Source organism: Heterocephalus glaber, unplaced genomic scaffold (genome assembly GCF_053883595.1).
Source record: "Heterocephalus glaber isolate CG9 unplaced genomic scaffold, H.glaber_assembly_v1.0 deba00000347, whole genome shotgun sequence".
NCBI classification, from domain to species: Eukaryota; Metazoa; Chordata; class Mammalia; order Rodentia; family Bathyergidae; genus Heterocephalus; species Heterocephalus glaber.
Window position 1 is genome coordinate 22,727,026 of NW_028258143.1, and position 18,508 is coordinate 22,745,533.

At 39.1% G+C, this 18,508-nt stretch overlaps 1 protein-coding gene across 11 annotated transcripts in view; it reads right to left on the reverse strand.

The window, feature by feature from the left end:
* The window catches only part of Clasp1 (cytoplasmic linker associated protein 1), a 260,640-nt gene that overhangs the window by 88,183 nt on the left and 153,949 nt on the right, over positions 1-18,508 (reverse strand). For all 11 annotated transcript variants that reach the window (XM_087198200.1, XM_087198215.1, XM_087198196.1 and 8 more), the window contains exons 9-19: positions 17,197-17,349; positions 13,735-13,808; positions 12,080-12,172; positions 10,806-10,951; positions 9,788-9,923; positions 8,689-8,759; positions 6,060-6,119; positions 4,161-4,238; positions 2,417-2,584; positions 1,658-1,707; positions 774-944 (exon numbers count right to left, since the gene is read on the reverse strand). In XM_087198200.1, the coding sequence (XP_087054326.1) occupies positions 774-944; positions 1,658-1,707; positions 2,417-2,584; positions 4,161-4,238; positions 6,060-6,119; positions 8,689-8,759; positions 9,788-9,923; positions 10,806-10,951; positions 12,080-12,172; positions 13,735-13,808; positions 17,197-17,349 (1,200 nt within the window). The remainder of the gene's footprint in view (positions 1-773; positions 945-1,657; positions 1,708-2,416; positions 2,585-4,160; positions 4,239-6,059; positions 6,120-8,688; positions 8,760-9,787; positions 9,924-10,805; positions 10,952-12,079; positions 12,173-13,734; positions 13,809-17,196; positions 17,350-18,508) is intronic.

The window sequence follows — 18,508 nt, forward strand, 5'->3', positions numbered from 1 at the left end:
CATTTCAGCATTTCATGTTTAAAATTTATTGATTTTTCTTAAAACTCAAAAAAGTAGAACCAATTCAGCCATGTCCTTTATGAGGGGTCTGAATGACTTGGCTTTTACAAAAGTACGATAAAATACAGCGTCAGCCTCACACACAATGAGTGTTAAGTGTCTGCTGAAAAAATGAGTCACTGACCTACCATTATGTCAGATACTAAAATTTTGGAAAAAACTGCTTAAAACCTTTTTGGGGCAATCATTCCAGTGGGGGTGTGTTTCTCTCAGGTGACCATGGAAGGACAGCACTTGGAGGTACAGGTGTATTTTGCTGGTTACAGGGATCACCACTTCCCTTTAGAGCCCTCCTGTCACTTCCTCACTCTAACTGAGAAACACTAGATACAGTGCCTATCTGGTAAGTACCCCACTGAGACCCCTGGTCCTGCTCCCACCAGTGCTGGGGGGTAGTAAGGGGGGGTGCCGGTGTGAGTACTGGCTGGGCTTGCCATAGAGGACATGAGCTAGGGAGGACATGCTCAGGGCCACTGAGCCTGTGAGCACACATGTTCTCACTCATCAACAAAGAGGATGAAGCTCCAGGGAAAAGTAATACTCAGCAAAAGGTGGCTGGGAGCTGGCACTGAGTGCACAAGGTTATTTATAAATAAGTGTTAGCCCTGTAACAGTGAGACTCCCCTCAATTATGGTGTTCTATAACCTGCTCAGAGGTCAGGCTCATCTTGGACAGCAGATGGGGCTGGAGAGGGAGGAGTGTTTCTGGTTACCTAAAGATGCGTACGACCCTGGAGGGAGAGCTGCTGCAGAGCTGAAGGGCATGGTGCCTGAAGTTGAGGAGACTTTGGATTTGGCACTGGCTGCTGCGTTCACATCAATATCGCTTCTTGATCGCTGGAGGGACCCAGTTGTTGATACAGATTTGGTGCTAACTGTAGAAGCTTTGAAGGCAAAGGAAGAAACATTAGTGAGGACTACACAGAATTTTAAACACATGTTGTTAAAACCTGAAGATTTGCTTTTCTTGAAAACAAACACAAGTTGTACCAAGGGCTGGAGTCCACAGGACTGACCAGCAGTTTCTCCTGCCCTGAAGATGAAGTTTAGGCAATGCTGAAGGCAACCAGGTGTCCAGACTGCAATGTTAACCTATTATTCTTGTTTTCTCGTAATCGACTATAGCGTCCCCCAATTCCCCTTAATTTTGGCTACTTGAGAAGAAATGAAATAAGAAACACTATGAACTATCTGCCAGCCTTCTCATGATGTGGCACGAATGGGCAGGGCAGCCAGAAACCCTCCTCTTCCAGGAAACAGGCCCTTCTCCATCCTCTAATGGCCACCAGGCTGCTGCCGGGCAGAACAGCTCAAGGAGCCTGCAGAACATCACTCTCCTATGATGTGAACTGAGACAGAAGCAGCACTGTTTGGGGCAGCAGCACCATGCCAGAAGGAGAAGGGAAGAAAAGGTCACAGAGCTGAATCTCCACAGCCTCAGTCATCCTGACAATGGCAGCAAAGCTCTGCTGAGTCAGAACAGACGGCAGAGCCTAGAGAGGCAGGGACTTCCTGTGCTAAGCATGGTCTGCAGGGCTGAGCCACACCCTGAGTGGGGACAGATGTTCACAGGCTTTCCCTGCACTGTTCCTCTTACCTCGAGATGTAGTACTGCCAGTAGGACTTCTTTTGGCAGACAGTGGCCGACTAAAAAGTAAGGTATATACACGTTTATTATCAAAAGTTCACTCTACTGACAGCAATATAAATACAAACTACAACACGAAATTATGACAATAAAGAGTTATTTCAGAGTTTTCAGAATTTTTCAGACAGAATTTTTTGGGCCAGGATCTTACAAACCCTATTTCTGATCAAGCTTTAGGATTACATCTGGGACTACCTTTCAAACATAAAATGAAATAACCACTAGAGACAGAAAAGAAAAGTGCAGTGTGAAAATGGTAAAACATTAAGTCCCAGGTTTCAAATGCCCTCCCTTTCTCAACTCACCTCTGGGTTAACAATGACGTCCTCTCAGAAGACTCACCCCGCCCTGTAATTTCTTTTTTCCTTTCTAAAATATTTTATTTAGTACATGTTTACAGTACATAAAAATTATATTCATTGCGGGGAGTTGGTACATGTACATCACACAATTGTTTTTGTAATTTACTATGTTAGTCTAAAACTGGCTTCCAGGCTGCCATATGAATTTAAGAAATCTACTTAAGGAAGATACCAAGGCTGCCTCTTACCCTTCTCCACAGCACCTTACCAGAATCAGGACCCACTTGAAGATGGGGAATTTTAATAGGCACACTCATGCAGAGACACAGCTGGAATTCACGCTTCCATGCAGCAAACATTTAAATACACACTGCCACACTGTGATGACCAAAGCCAAGCTCCTTACTTGAGACTTTCTTGGGAGCTGGAAGATGAGCGGTCAGACTGCGGCAGAGACACGATGCTGTCTGAGTTCTTCAAGTGGGACTGCAGGGCTCTCTGGTATGAGGACTCCAGGGTGTGGTACAAGTGCTCTGCCTCTCTGCTGAAGTGACTGTGGAAGCCCCAGTAACATCTAGGGAAAGACAAGCTCTTAGTGTAGGCCTAACATGCCACATTTTTGAGGGCCAGAGTCTGCATCCTAGTGCAGCAGCAGGGTATGAGGGGGAAGGGATGAACAAAGGAGGCCTCACAGCATACTGGCCTTTTCACACTGGACAAGTCACTTAACTTCCCTGAACCTCAGTCTCATTTACAGAATGGGAAATCGACAGCCTAACTTGCAAGACTGGGGGCCTGAGGGAAGGGAGAGCTGAAGTAAATAGAACTGCCTTTAGAACACAAGATGGAATCATTGATGGTAGCTTTTATAAACGCAATTTGACATTCCTTGATCTGAGTATTTAAAATTGCCATAAGTAGCATTATAACAGAAAAATGGAAAAATGCTGAGCTACCTGAAATCTATATTACATTCAAACTAGAAAAAGCTTGGGGTAGGAGAATACAAAGATTAAAAACAGCAGATAATTGGGGCCAGGGATTTAGCTCAGTGGTTCCACAGCCTGCCTTGCAAATGCCAAGGACCCGAGTTTGATCCCCGGTACCAAAAAAAACCCCCCAAAACAAACAAGAAAACCCAGCAGATAATTAACAAAGCCATTTACTGAGGTTTTTAGCAACTACTAATTATGTCACTTGTCTTGGTAGGAACTCTCCAAGATGAGATTGGGGTAAATACTGTAGAGTTATAATAAGCCCAGAAATAAGGGAAACCTAATTTAACTGTGAGGGCAGTCAAAAAGTAGTATTGGATCAGGACGTATGAATGGAGCTAAATAAAACTCTAATATTTCAGGTAAGTAAGACAAGATTTTAACCTGTGTCAATTAGAAGAGTTGGTCAGTTAAGAAAGTGTGGAAAAAAAGACCACAAATACAAAACTGGCAGGAATTATCTACACACTGCCTAAGAGAGTAAGTCTTTTTTTCTCTTTTTGCACTGCTGGAGATGGGCCTCACATATGCTAGGTAAGTACTCTACTGAGCTATACTCAAGCCCCAAGAGAGTAAGTTTTAATATCAAGCTTCTGGTGTTTATAATCACATGTCAAAATTACTCCCAAGGAGGTGGGGGTCCCAGGCAATAGCCACATCACTGGAGCATGCTCAATCCTGATGACAAACGCACCTCCTCTGTGAGAGCAAAACAGCACATATCACTGAGATAATTCTGAACATGAGCTAATCCAAATCCAATTCCCCTTACTATGATTCACACTTACTTGCACAGACATGACCACAGGGAGGGAATCCCCTGCGGCCAAGATTTTTCATGGTAAATCAACACAGTACTCAACCAAACATCACCCAACCAACCCTCTAAAGGACAAAAAACAAACAAACAAAATAAAACTAGAGGTTGCGCAAGCGCAAGGACCCGAGTTCGATCCCCAGTACCAAAAAAATAAAATTAAATTAAAAAATAAAATAAAAATAAAACTAGAGGAATATTCTGAAATGGCCACTGGGGTCATATTTAAAAGACTAATGAAAAATGTTCAAGTAAATTTATGGGTTTTTAATCCATACAAAGCACATGGAACATAACAGTAGATAATTTAAACAAGGCGGTATAAAATAAAAACTTACTTTCTGGCTTCTATCCTTGCTTCAGAATCAGCATCATGTATTCCCTTCTTTATTGTTTCTGCTAATACTGATATATGTCTAGAGATTTAGAAAAGAAAGCAATGATAGTTATAAACATAAGGTTGTCTGTAGATGCAAACAGGCTTGTGAATCGACTTCAGAACAGTCATGTGGGATGTGGAGCCTTCACTGCAAGGCCAGTCCACCGCCCTGCAGTTGCAAGGGTGAGAATGCTCCTCAGGGCCAAACTTCCTATCCTGGCCCAGTACCTCTTTCCAAGCCTCACCCCAACCCCACCTAGGCAAACAGATGACCCTATTCTCTTCTGTGAGTTTTTAAATCACAGGTGACTTTTTGTGAGCCTGTACTTATTTGGCTCAATCTTTTATGAACCCAAACAACAAAATCCTGTCTTTCTATGGTCAGTTAATTTCTATAGAAATTATAATGAGATGATAATAATCTTAACAATAAAGAGGTTGTCTGCGTATTTCCACAATGAAACAATATTTTTTTCCAGTTCTATTACCATTTAATATGATTAGTTTTTGTTTCTGTTTTTAAGGGACAAGGTCTCACTATGCTGTTCAGGCTGGCCTTGAACTCAAAATCCTCCTGCATCAGCCTCCCAAGTAGCTGGGGCCATAGACATGTGCCACTGTATTTGGCTTAACATACATAATCTTTAATAATCACTTAACCATTTCATTATACATATTTCCTTTAGGTGTATTTTACCCTGAGAAGAAATTAGTGACATCCCTACAAAGTAACAGAATTTGAAGATAAACAACATGACTGGAATGAACAGTTTAATACGTTCACAAAACAAACACTAGTGAGCAACTTGACCAGCCCTTCAAAGTCCTTGCCTCAGTCCTTTGACAAATACTCAGGAGTCACCTGTTAACATACAGGCACTGGGTGGGGAGGTGAACAAACACATGAAGTCACATCTGAGGCCCTTGGAGTTTTCTGTTCTGGTCATCTGCCACACATTAAATCTCTCATTTTACTTCCCACCTGTAAGTTCCAAAGCCATCAACCAATAAAGAGGATGTAATGTTCAAGAGATTATGGGACAATAAAGTACTGGAAAAGGTATATGACTTTCTTCTAGATTCAAAGTTTTTCCAGATGAAGTTTTACCTCTAGCAGGCTTGGCTTTGTGGCATCTCTGATTGCTGCTGCTGTGTTATGGAATTTCTAATACTTAAAACTCCATTATTCATCACCTATTTACTATCCTGCAAAGCTCTTCACAAAGTATATAATACACTAGGAAAAAGAAAATGCGGCAGGCTATTATCTATTGTCTCCAAATTTAACTCAGCATGACAGGCACCTAAAATTGACAGTAAGTAAAAATGTCAAAGGAATCTCAAAATTAAGATATGCTTCTTGAAAAATTCTGCCACACACACTATCCTACTTTTTAATTATTATGAATGGAAGTCACCATACACCAGCCTGAGTAAGGAGAATTGCTGATACATACAAAGGGAGAAAAAAAGGATTACTCCAATTGAGTGAAGTTCCTTTAAGCATGGAAGAGTTACAGCCTGCCTGCTGAGAGCAGCTTTAAACCTTTCCCTCTAGGATCTGACAGGCATGTTAAGCAGCAGGACTGGCATCAATAAAGAGCGCATCCTGGCTCTGCAGCTGTCAGGACACATTTGCCCAGCTTCCTGGCACACTAATATTTCAATCACTGACATTCACTAAAAAGTCCTGCAATTGTTATGTGGGTCACATCAGTAGCAACAGCCATGGCCAAGCAAACAAATCGTTGGATGTTTTCATTTCTTATTCAAGATGGGTGGGCTACTCGCTAGGGGATTTGATCTCAAAACTCAATCCAGAGGAAGAAACAGCTTCAAATCAGACAGATATGCTCACCTTTCCAGTGAATGTGTCTGCCACTCTTGTAAAAGCAAATCTAAAAATTCAAAACAGCGCCTGGAAAGTGTTAAGAAATATACAACTTAGTAATACCTGTGTTAGTGAAAATAAAAAAGTTATTTTTTCTTCTTAAGTGATTCCATACTACTTCTTATAATGGTTTTCTTTAATTTTTTATTAGTAAAACAAAATGGAGCATAAAGAAGAATCAGAACTGACTGAAAGCCAAAGCAGATGAAAGTGGAAGGCACAGGTAGTGGCCAAGGGACAAAAGGTCAGGACATCTGAGTTGCACAGCAACATTACTAAAAGGGTCTATCATCATCACTTGTTTTTCTATTATGCTAATAATACATTAATACAGAGTGTGCACATGCAAAGAAGATTAACATATGTTACTGAATTGGGGAACTGCTCTTTCCATTAATTTTACAGAATCCTTACACACAAAAAAAGTAGAAAATACTTTGGAAAACCAAGTGTTCACCAAATATTCCTGCTAAGGTCCTAAGTAGTGCTTAAAATAAATTTTCCACAGCTACTCGGCTGCTCTCTATCCATAAATCCTTCCACATCCTTTTTGAAGCCTTTTCATTTCTGTGGTCTTTCTTGGTCTGATCTGCATCACAAAAAAATGATTCCAGCCTCATTTCCTTTGGGTTACATACCAGTTTGCATTCTACCCCTCAGTAATTTCCTTCTTCTGACTTCTTATCTTTGTGGGAGAAAAATTATAATAATCCTAAAACCCACTCCAGGAAACACAAATAGCTGGTATTCTTCCAATAATAAAATGAACTAGACTTTCTTTCCCATGATCCTCCCAATTCAGCTCATAATCCAGACAATTAATCAGTCCATTAGCCTTCAATCATCCCTAACCCTATGCCACGTGACAGATACAAGAATATCCAAGACATAAGTCTAGGAAACAAGAGTGACAAGCAGCAGTCCCCAAGCTCCAGGAGCACAGGGGCCCTAGTAGCACTCAGGAGAGCCATGCAGCCAGCCCTGGTCTGCAATGTAGTGTGAGAGCTGGTGAAGTAATGGTCCTCAAAGGAAAAGACACTGAACTACGCCCACATCCCTTCCTCACTGTCATTTTCCCATTCCTGACCCAACCCAGACCATGTTGATTCTATTTCCATCTCCTTGCCCAGGCCATTTCCTAGTCTGAATTTTTCTTGTCTCTTTTCTTCTATTCCTTCCTACTCATCTTTCAAAAAGGAGCTCAGTTTATAATTCACCTATGAAGCTTCTCAGAAATATACCATCTGCCTTTAAACACCAGCCTATGCAAGTTTGTAATCCACAATATATACACTATCACTCACTCTTACACCATTTGTCATTGTTTTTAATCGCAAACTCATAGAAGTCAAAATTCAGAAGCAGAGAGAACAGTGGTTACCAGGTGCTAGGGAACTGGGGAAATGGGGAGATGTTGATCAAATATAACGTAAATTTTCATTTAGGAAGAAAAAGCTTTAAGAGATCTATTGTACATCATGGTAACCTAACAATATATTGCATACTTGAAATTGCTGCACATAGTGTTTAAATGTTCTCACCATATAAACCAAGTATGTGGGGTAATACATATATTAAGTATTTGATTTAGTCCTTCCACAATGTATGAAACACATCACCTTGTACACCATAAATATATACAATTCATTCACGTCACTTAACAAAAGTAGATGAACACTGGCCTATGATGTGCTTAGAAGGGTCTCCTACCCAGAGATGATGGCAGGAAGAAGGTGACACCCCAGGAAAGGAAGCAAACAATAGGGAGCTAAGGTAAGCTAGCTCTAATTCTTAAGAGTGAAGGACTCTCACTGAGCTGGGATCTAGAAATAGAGCTGTGAGAATGAGGCCAAAAGGCTGCAGCTCAGGCTTGCCTTTAATTTACCCAACAAGCCTCCTGACAGGGTCCATTGATAGGCCTAGTGTTGGTTATGAATTCCCTAAAAATCTACACATAACTACATCTGGCTGGCAAGATGGTCCATAGATATTAACACTCGACTCAACAGCTAGAAGAATAAAGTCCTTACTCTTCAGATGTTGTCTAGGGCAGCACACCTGAATACATAAGACAAGTACTTGGGAACAAATATTTGCCTGTAGTATCTTCTGGGTATACCTCTCAAATCTACGCAGCAGAGCGAGTGTCTGGGATTGGCATAGGGATTCAGAATCCTAAAATCACTATCAGATGGTAGAAACAACACACATTTCCTCCTACCTATGTGCACATATAACTACAGTCACTGGTGTTTGTGGTATTTATTTTTTTGCATGCACATTTGCTCAGGAAGTGAAGCAAACCAATAACAAACAGAGGGAGTATCAGGAAAAAGTCTTCTGTTCTCCTTTTGTCACTACCCCCCAAATATCCATACCTACACATCCACACATCCACACACACACACACACCCACGCACTAGAGCTTATTCAACTTCTATTCCAAAAATATTTAGAATTTGAACTTTCAACTCAAAGCACTTATTGCAGAATCTTAACATAAAATATTTCAAATATGAAATTTTATCCATAGATTTAGTTTGTGTTGATTTCTAAGCAATTTAAAAAATAATCAGGAAGCACTTTAAAAATTTACCTTCTAACTGCGACAGACTTAGAGGTACAGTTGCTTGTTATGACAGGTATTAACCTAGGGATGTGTGTGTGCTGTGGAGAAGAACAAAACATAGGTGAACACTTGCAAATACAAAAACAGAACAAAACACAACTAAGAGAATTGCTTTCTTATGAACCAGGATTAGAATATCACTGAATTTCTCTGGAATGTCAAAGGTCACTACAGTATTTACGGGCAATGAAGAGATGACATGAAATATATAAATTAGTCCAAAATCAAAGGTGTCAAGTTGTCTGGGCAGGTTGAAAAGGAGTCATCACACCAAAGCCTCCTGACACTATTTCAGTGGAAATGTACAGCAACAACTCTGTGTTTAATATTTGAAGTAGGCTGTAAGCAAGAACAGGAAGAACTGAAAGTAGTACAAAGCAGCCCACAATAATAAAGAACATTCTGATTAGATTTTAGTCAGCATCATCAAGCCCCAACGGTTTAAGAGTTTTCTCTGGGGAAAATGGGAGGTGACATAGGACACTTTTTTTACCTTAAGTCTCGGCAAATAAGTGGTATTTACCGAAAATCTGTACACACATTACTTGGATAGTCAAATAAGTGCCTAGAACAGTGATGGTGAACCTATGCCACGTGTGGCACAGTGGACTGTGTGTATCACTGAAAGCTGTAAAAAGGTTCGCCATCACTGGCCTAGAAACTTAACTGAAGAGATGATTTTGTTTCTGTGCTTATGCATAATTAATTTTAAGTTTGGGGAAGTAGTAAAATTATAAGCATAATATATAACACAGAAAGACTGAAATTATGAGGTAGCATCAGGGAGATAAGAACAGAATAAGCCCAGAAGTAGGTGCAGCTGTTCAGATATTTAAAACCAAGGAGGGGTGCATCAACAGCCAGCACCTCAGTGACTGTATAGCACACATCCACAGTTCACACTGTAGATGGTGAAAACAATTATGTGGGAAGAAAAGTCAATATTGGAAGTAAAACATGATTGCTATGATAGATAATCACTCTAATGAGAAATGTCTCTACTATGTATCCCACTATCAATATTTATCAAGTGCTTATTTTACATATGGCTCTATAACATACTTACCCTAATGATTAACCTAATAGCTACAACACCTGAAGTGGCCATAATTTTGGCACTGTTTGGAATTAAATTAAAGATAGTTGGCATAATGGCTTCAGCTCCATGGTCAAACTTATTGCCCAGAACCGATGACAAATGCCTACAATAAGAAATGAATACAGGTTTGTAGCTGTATTTCCCATTAACAATGAAGTATATAAACTTCTTAACACTGAGAGCCCTCATTTAAAGTTATCAACAGATAAAAGACTAAAGTAGAATACTTTAAAAATTAATTTTAAAACATGAATGTAGGTAGCTTGGCAGATAGCCAGTAGCTCAAGAACTTTTTAATCATTTTCAACAAAGCCTTAAAATAGCAAACAAAACAACACCCAACCAAACAAATAAAAAAAAACCCCCAAATCCTCTAAAATGATCATATACTAGTAATAAATATGAAAAACTTTTCAGGTGGGGTGGTACATGCCTATAATCCCAGCTGCTCAAGAGGCTGAGGCAAGAGGATCACAAGTTTGAGGTCAGCCTGGTCAATTTAGTGAGATCCTGTCTCAAACAAAGTAATAAAACGGGCTGGGGTTGTAGCTTAGAGGTAAATGGCTTGCACCAGGCCTGGGTTAATCCCTACTAACTTCTCTGCACCCTCCCCAAAAAAGAAAAAGAAACTTCCCTGTGTCCCTTTTCATTTTTAACATAAAATATTTCTTTAATATTTGCCCACCCCAAAAATTTTAAATAGCTGTACTGCTGCTGCTCCTTTGATATTAGCTAGGACAGCTAGGATTAAACATTACTGTAATACCCGGCTTTAGTGGTACTCTTCTAGAAACAAACACTCTGATAATCACATAGTGTCCTATCAGCAAAAATCAATGGAAAATTTGAGAAACAGAATTCTATAAAATATCATTATTTTGTATTTAACATTAATAACTGCTTAAAACAGAGGCTTCCGAGTGGTCTCTGAAGCTCTGTGCTGAGACTACTGCATGGTGAGAACGTGACATCCTGCAGTCCTTACCCCAACGTGATACACGTCTCCCTCACTACCTGAGACCGCAGATCCTTAGCTGAGAGTTTAAAGGCTCCATCCAAAAGACGCAAATGTTGAAAGAAGTTATCATACTCAGCTGCACCCGCCAAAAGTAAAGATCTAATCTTTTTTAGCTAATGGGATAAAGACAAGTTAAATAAAAAACAATTCTTAACAGACTATACAAAACAAAATATGAGATGAACATTACAGTTCAACTGATACAGAAATAGTTTTTTGTTTTTTGGGTTTTTCTGGCACCGGGGATTAAACTCAGGACCTCGAGCTTGTGAGGCAGGCGGCAGAACCACTGAGCTATATCCCCGGCCCCAGAAATAGTTTCTCCAGGAGAATTCAGTAAGTTACATATTACCAACCTAGCTAGTACACCAAACAAATCTACATATCTCAACTAAGATGAAATAAAATTTAAAATGTAGTACCTGTGATAAATGTATTGTAGTTTCTATAAGATGTGTTTTCTTAAACTGGAAATATCTTAGTTTATTCATAGATTCTATGACACTAATGGTAGCTACCTAAAAACCATTTTGGATTGTAAAAACCCCATGTTTACTGTCCCCCACATCCTACTCCAACTGCATTTAATAAATTTTTTTTTTGGTAGCAGGGATTGAACTCAGGACCTTGTGCTTGTGAGACAGGCGTAGTGCCACTGAGCTAAATCCTCGGCCCCTAATAAATTTTTAAAAAGCATTCCTTCAGTAATTTTGTATTATCCTCCACTGCAGCACTATGAGCTGGCTAATTTGAATCTCAAACAGAATACAATAGGGATTTTACCACTTCCTATCTCATTGACCAGCCAATATAAATAGCTTTCTTCAGCTAAGACACCCTAATTTAGTGTTTAGCTAACATTTTCATTTATCTACTTCTAAAAACAGAGGAGACACCACTTTCTAGGCAACTGATATGAAGAATAAAAATAATATTGAGGGATATACACTGAAAAGGGCACTTTACTGGCCAAGAGTCACAGAATTAAATCTTTACTACTGCAAGAGGAGAAGCCATCACCAGCCATGCCACAGGTAGGTCTTTCTTAAGATAACAAGGGTACATAAACAGCTAAGTTAGCATGTTTGAAAAATACAAGTACAAGCAAGGTGCTCTACTAAAAAGGAAAAGTGTAAAAATACCTACTACTTAAAACTCATTAGAGCTACCCTCCACTTTCATAAAATATTTGGAATATTTAAATCTAATGAAAATATAATCACATGAAGTCAGTAGCTTACAGCATTTACTCTCTGCTCCCAGTCATGCTTGTCATCAGATAGTATTTCCCTAATTTTGTTTATGGATTCCTCCAGATCTCGGCTGGAATAAATCTGTAAGAAAAATTAATGTATGATCAATATAAGACAATTTGCAGAATAAAGATAATTTTTTAAATTACTATCTATAATGTCCTCCCTGAATATGTAAGTATAGTAAAAACAAATTATTCTAACTTTAAGAAGAACCTGTGAGAAAACATCTGAGCTGGTTTGTGTTAGAAAGAGCTTCCTTCTTATTGTAAATGTGCAGCCACTAAATCTGCTGCCAGGTATGAGTAACTTTACTTCCAACATAGCTTTACTCTAAATGTAGAACAGGATTTCATGTACAAAAGAGAAACAGGCCTTCAGGGAAGCAGTGATACATAAGTCATTTATTAACTGTTGCGTTGCTTGTCATAACACCACATTATATTGTAATTTTAGACACTTTTCAAATTTACTTCCTAATATTCCCACATCCTGACACATGCTAGAAAGGGATGGAAGGATGCCTGAGCCCATGGTGCCTGCTGCCTCACTGACGCACACATGGCACCCAAGGGAGCAAGCTTGTATGCAACAGTGAGTGCTAGAGGATCCCAAACACAGTTGACAGGATGAGAAAAAGTATGGCCCCAGTCAACAAAAGCAGATACTGAGGGCCAGAGATTTAGCTCTGTGGTGCCACTGCCTGCGCCTCCCAAGTGCAAGGTACTGAGTTTGATCCCTGGTACCACAACAAATAAATAAATAAGGCAGATACTGAGGCACAGAATAGCCCAAAATGTATGACTGTATTCCAACTTTTCTACATAATCTTTGCTTCGTAGTTAAGACGCATAAACTAGGCTTTTACTATACCATGCTCTATAGTTTTTCAGATAAAAGAGTCCTTCACATTTATAATTGTTTTTCTTAAGAAAAATCCTTTAAAATGTTTCTTTATTCTCTCATCTAATCTAATCATGTATCTTTCTTTTATGTGACCTGACCAACACAGTACAAGAGCAATCAATTTCTTTCCTGTTCTTACTGAAAAATCACCTTGGGCTTTGACTTTTGTGCTTTATTTCAGCCATAAGGTTCCAATATTTCTAATCTGTGTATCAGATCTCTTTTAATCTTGATGGTTTTAAAATTACCAAACTTAGTACAGGATTCCGCATAGGGCAGTGCTGCAGTTTGGCTGTGTCCCCCACAGGCCTGTGGTCCTCATAGTGGAGCTATTGGAAGATACTGGAACCTTTAGGAGGTGGGGCACAGTGAGAGGCTACTGGATCACTGGGGTAGTTTTCAAGACAGAGTTCTAGTCTGGCCCCACACTCTCTGTAACATGTATGTAGTCTCCCAATTCCCCGTAAAACAAGCAATCACTTGTTTGCTCTCACTACTGCCAGCCATCACGCACTGAGGTAATGCAGTCAAGGGCCTGCCCTCCTGAGCCTTTGCTTAGCCTTAGCTTAGGACTTTGAATCTCCCAAATGTGAGCTATATATTCACATATAGCTATTTCTCTTTATAAATTAGTTGCCCCAGGTATTTCATTATAGTAAAGCTAATACAGACATGTTTTAAAAATGAAATTTGAAAAATGTTCTGGCCTGCTTTTAATCATACTCAAATATTCTCACCTGTACTACAGGTACATCATCAAATGCTTTAATAAAGTCCTCTTCATCAACAGCACCAGCCCCTTCTTTTGCAGCTGTAAAATATATTAATTTTTACAACATAGACAATGTACAAAAATGCATCAAAACATGCATTACTAAAGTCTGAATATACACAGCTAAAATTATATTTTGGAAGATTTAGAACTCTTTTAAAATACTTCACATAGATTTAGGTGTATCACGGAACTGACAAATGTTAATGATTTAATATCAAGATGAAGTATAGTCATTCTGCAATGCTATGTACATGAGCTCAAGGTCACTTAGACTACTTTTTTTTTGAGAGAGGGTCTCCCTGTGTAGTTCAGGCTGTCCTTGAACTCACTATGTACGCCATGCTGGCTTTGAACTTGAGGCAATGCTGCTTCAGCCTTCTGAGTCCTGGGATTACAGTTGTGTGCCACCACCCTCCTGGCTTACTTAGACTACTTTTTAAAGCGGTTTAAGTTTTAAAGGAGTCAGGTGATATATATTAATAAAGATTCCTAATAAACATGTAACAAAATTTAATTTTTAAGGGATTAGATTATGCTTACTGGGAATTCAGCATAATACATTTGTGAAACGTTCAAACAAGGTTTAAAGAATTTCAGTTTCATACTAACTTTAAGTGGTGACTGAATGTTTAAATTTTAAAACATTATAATAAAAGACACTGACAAAAATGATGAGGTAAGTATGGTCAAAGTAAGGGGGAATATTTGGAATATTTTGAGAGGGATAATGGCAATGTGTCTTTTACTGTAATAAATCTTTTAATTCAAACATTTACCACATGCTTTGATTACCCCTGCTGATCAAGTGTTTATGGCAATTTCTGCCAAATAAAAACCTTGCAGTGTGTCCTCATTTACAGAATCTGGCACCATGTGACTGCTGGCTCTTCTGCAAAGTCAAAGTGATCTTGAAAAGTAAATTTTTTTTTTTTGGTACTGGGGAATCGAACTCACAACCTTGCACTTGCAGGGCAGGCTCGGTGTCACTGAGCTAAATCCCGGCCTCAAAAGTAAATGTTTTGAATTGATTCAGGACACTGAGGCAGCCATGACACTGCAACCAGACATGAAAAAGGATTTCCAAAGCTGCTTCAGAAAGTGGCAAGAATGACAGGATAAGTGTGTTTGCAGTGAGGAAGAATATTCTGAGAGAGATTAATAGCAACGTGTCTTTCATTGTAATTTTTTTGAAATTTAAATATTCACTGTATTTTTCAATCATACCTCGTATTATTTTCAAAGCATTTCCATTGCCTTAAACTCATAGCTTAATTCTGATTTACGCATCAGTTTTAACTTTCCTCTACAAAACCATTCTAAGATGCTTTTTGTACTTAAAAGTGAATTGCTATCATTAAGAGAAAAGTTATACCTTTTTGATAACATAAACTCTACTTCACATGAAACAACATGAAAATCAACTGACATTTTATCAGATTTGTTTTTTAGAATGACAGCTTTTAAATTGGCATCTATAGCTATCTTTGATTTACCTTGATTAGTCTGACTGCTTTTCTAAAAGCTTGTTTTTTTGTTTTTCATTTTTTGGTATCGGGGATTGAATTCGGGACCTTGTGCTTATGAGGCAGGCGGTGGCACCACTGAGCTAAATCCCCGGCCCTTCTAAAAGCTTCCTAACAGAAACTTTACCAGAACCTCTATCTGGTGTTTAGGGTCCAGATGGACCTCCTAGACAGAAAAGGGCTTCAAAGACAACTCCAGGTAGTGGCATAGCTCTTGACAAAGACTGCTCACACTGCAGTAATTATAAATATACAACAGTCACATACTGGAATGTGGTGCCCTACATCCTTGGGTTTGTTTTAGCATAAACACTGGAACCCAGTGAACAGACAGGTCCTGAGCACTTCCTTCCTCTCTGTTAGGCATTGCATCCCACATCCACATATGTACTCACATATGGAAAGAGGACTCAAAGGCCAGCAATCCTCTCAAGGCCGGCAATCCTCTCAAGCTTATCCTCTCACTGATAAGCAGGAGGAACAGGAAAGCTATGACTATGACATTAAACACAATGAGAAAAAGGATGAAAGCAGGGCAGAGGGGCAGACAGGACTGGCATCTCTACATAAGTGACCCGGCAGAAACTTCTGAATGGGGGAAAGAAAACAGGGTTCTGATTATGCAGAAATTCTCTAAGCCTGGTCTGGGAATTTAGCTCAGTGGCACTGCGCCTGGCTTGAAATTCTCTAAGCCTGTTTGTGGAAATGATATTGCCTAAAGACATGTCCCAAAGAAAAGTTAGAAAGATTGTTCAGTCATTAAGAGGCATAGTTCTGATGCATGCTATAAGGTAGATGAAATATTGAAAATGTTCCCTTTAAAATGGTTAATTTTATAGTATATTTAAGCTGAAAACAAAATAACTATTTTTTTAAATGCACCTGAAAAGTTAGGAAGAACTGAGAACAACAACAACAAACATAAGAAGCAAAGCAATGCTTCTGCTTCTGCTTGCCCCACAGTAAATACTCTGCCAGAAGCTCAGCTCTCCAAGGCAGACAAAGGCACAGAGCTGGAGGAGCACCTGGCCCCTTGCTGACCTAGGCAACACACTGGCATTCCAGGGCTAGTTTGGAATCTAGGAAAGAATACAAATCTGAAATCGAAGGAAGACCGTGAGGAGGCCCTCTAGAGAATGCTAATCCTCTGTGTAGCCTTTACTCAGCTCATTCAGCTTTGGTGATTCTTTGCCTTACTGGATTCTCACCCACCTTCCCTCTAGCGCTGAGCCCCCATCAGCTCAAAAGCCCACTGAACACTGTGGTAAAAGCACAGACCACCAAAGTTTTTAGAGGTAAAAATGGAATCTGCATGTATGTGTAAAATGTGACTGCAAATGAAAAATGTACACAGAAATAAGTCAGACTGACTAAACTGGAGATGAGATTTATGGAACAAATCTTTGCAAATCAACTTTCAGAGCTTTGGACATCTAACCTTCTATCATTTGAATTTAATATCCATGCTGGTCTTATAAGGAATAATGCTACTTATAAAAACAAAACATATTTTAAAGACAGAAGATACAATTTGACTTCTAGATATTCTCAGTCTCAATAAACAGAAATTGGCTAAAAGTCCCCATGGCAGTTTCCAGCAGTCTAGATTAAGATGACCGAACAATGCCATCAGGTGTACTTTGGCTCTTTGTCTGAGAGCCATGCTTTCCTCTATGTTGGCTTCATTCTCCTATAGCCCTAGTTCACCAGAATGTAGCAAAGTTCCACACAGTTCTGTCTTATATCCTACCTGTTTATCAGCTTCAATGGTGCAATGGCAATTCAATTAAAGATATCAAGCAGCAACATGCTGTATCTGGGGCTAGCTCACTTCTGAGGGGCCCTGCAGACAAGTACCATGCAGATCTAGCCCCAGAGTACCACACAGGGCTTGGGCTTACCTGAAGACTTGGATCCAAGAGTGGATGACCCAAGCCGGCGGGTGGTCCCCATTCCAATCTTTCTCCGGGAGCTTGCTGGGGCCTTGGATGATGAGGAACTGGCAGAAGAAGGTCTATTTCCATCCACAGAATCTTCATCATCAAAATTTTTATCTGAATAATAAGCATAAAAGTTATCAGAGAGAGACAGAGACACAGAGAGAGCTTTTTTCACTTATACAGAAAATAACACTAGACTTGGAGACAAATGCTCTTTTAGAATCCAAGGCATCTGACCAGGGTCTGGAAGCCTCAGGTTAAATCCATAATGCAGCCTCAAAGATCATGCTTGGCCTTGAATTTCTAGAATGCCCTCCCATTCCAATTAAAAAAAAATATTTCTAACTGTGGTTTCATGCGTTTTTAAATAATACCTGAGTGTATTTATCATTTTGGAATACTGCTTTCTTCAATATGATCTTTCCTTTATTACCAAATATTTTTATAAGGGGCCGGGGATTTAGCTCAGTGGTTTTGCTGCCTGCTGCGCAAGTGCAAGGACCCGAGTTCGAGCCCTGGTAACAAAAAAACCAAACAAACAAAAAAACCAAATATTTTTATAAACACCATCTTAAGGTACTTCATAATTACAAAATGCAACAACTGAAACACTCGTTAGATATCTGGGTTGTTTCTGATATCTTATCCTTAAAAATAATCCTAAAATAATCATCTTTCTACAACTGAATTTCAAACAGTTTTAAAAAAGAAACCCCTGGAAACAATATTCCTGAGTCAAAAGTATCTGATATTGGGCTGGGGATTTAGCTCAGTGGTTTGGCTGCTTGCTATGCAAGCGCAAGAACCCAAGTTCGATCCCCGGTACCAAAAAAAAAAGTATCTGATATTTACTGCCAAATTTATCTATAAAGAGGTACATTTTTTTCCCCAGAAATTCAGAGAAGTACCCATTTTACCACATCCTTACCAACACTGAGTTAAATTATCATTTTTAAACTCCAACCACTTTAACTTTAACCAAAAAAAACCACCTTCTTCGTTACACTTCTCTTTCAATAAAGTTGAACGTTTTTCCATAAGCTCATTAACTTTAAAATATCTGTGGGTCCAATCAGTGCTTTATTCTTCAAGTTGCATTTAAAAGTAAAAAGAAAAAGCACTTCTGAGTTCTCAGAAATCAATGTATTTATAAATGACATTTTAATGATATAAAATTAAAGCTATCATGTTTATATACCAAATAACAAGGGCTTATCTACCAAGTGTGAGTTACACAGGAGGCTAAATAAACTTGAAGTGATTAAAAAAAAAT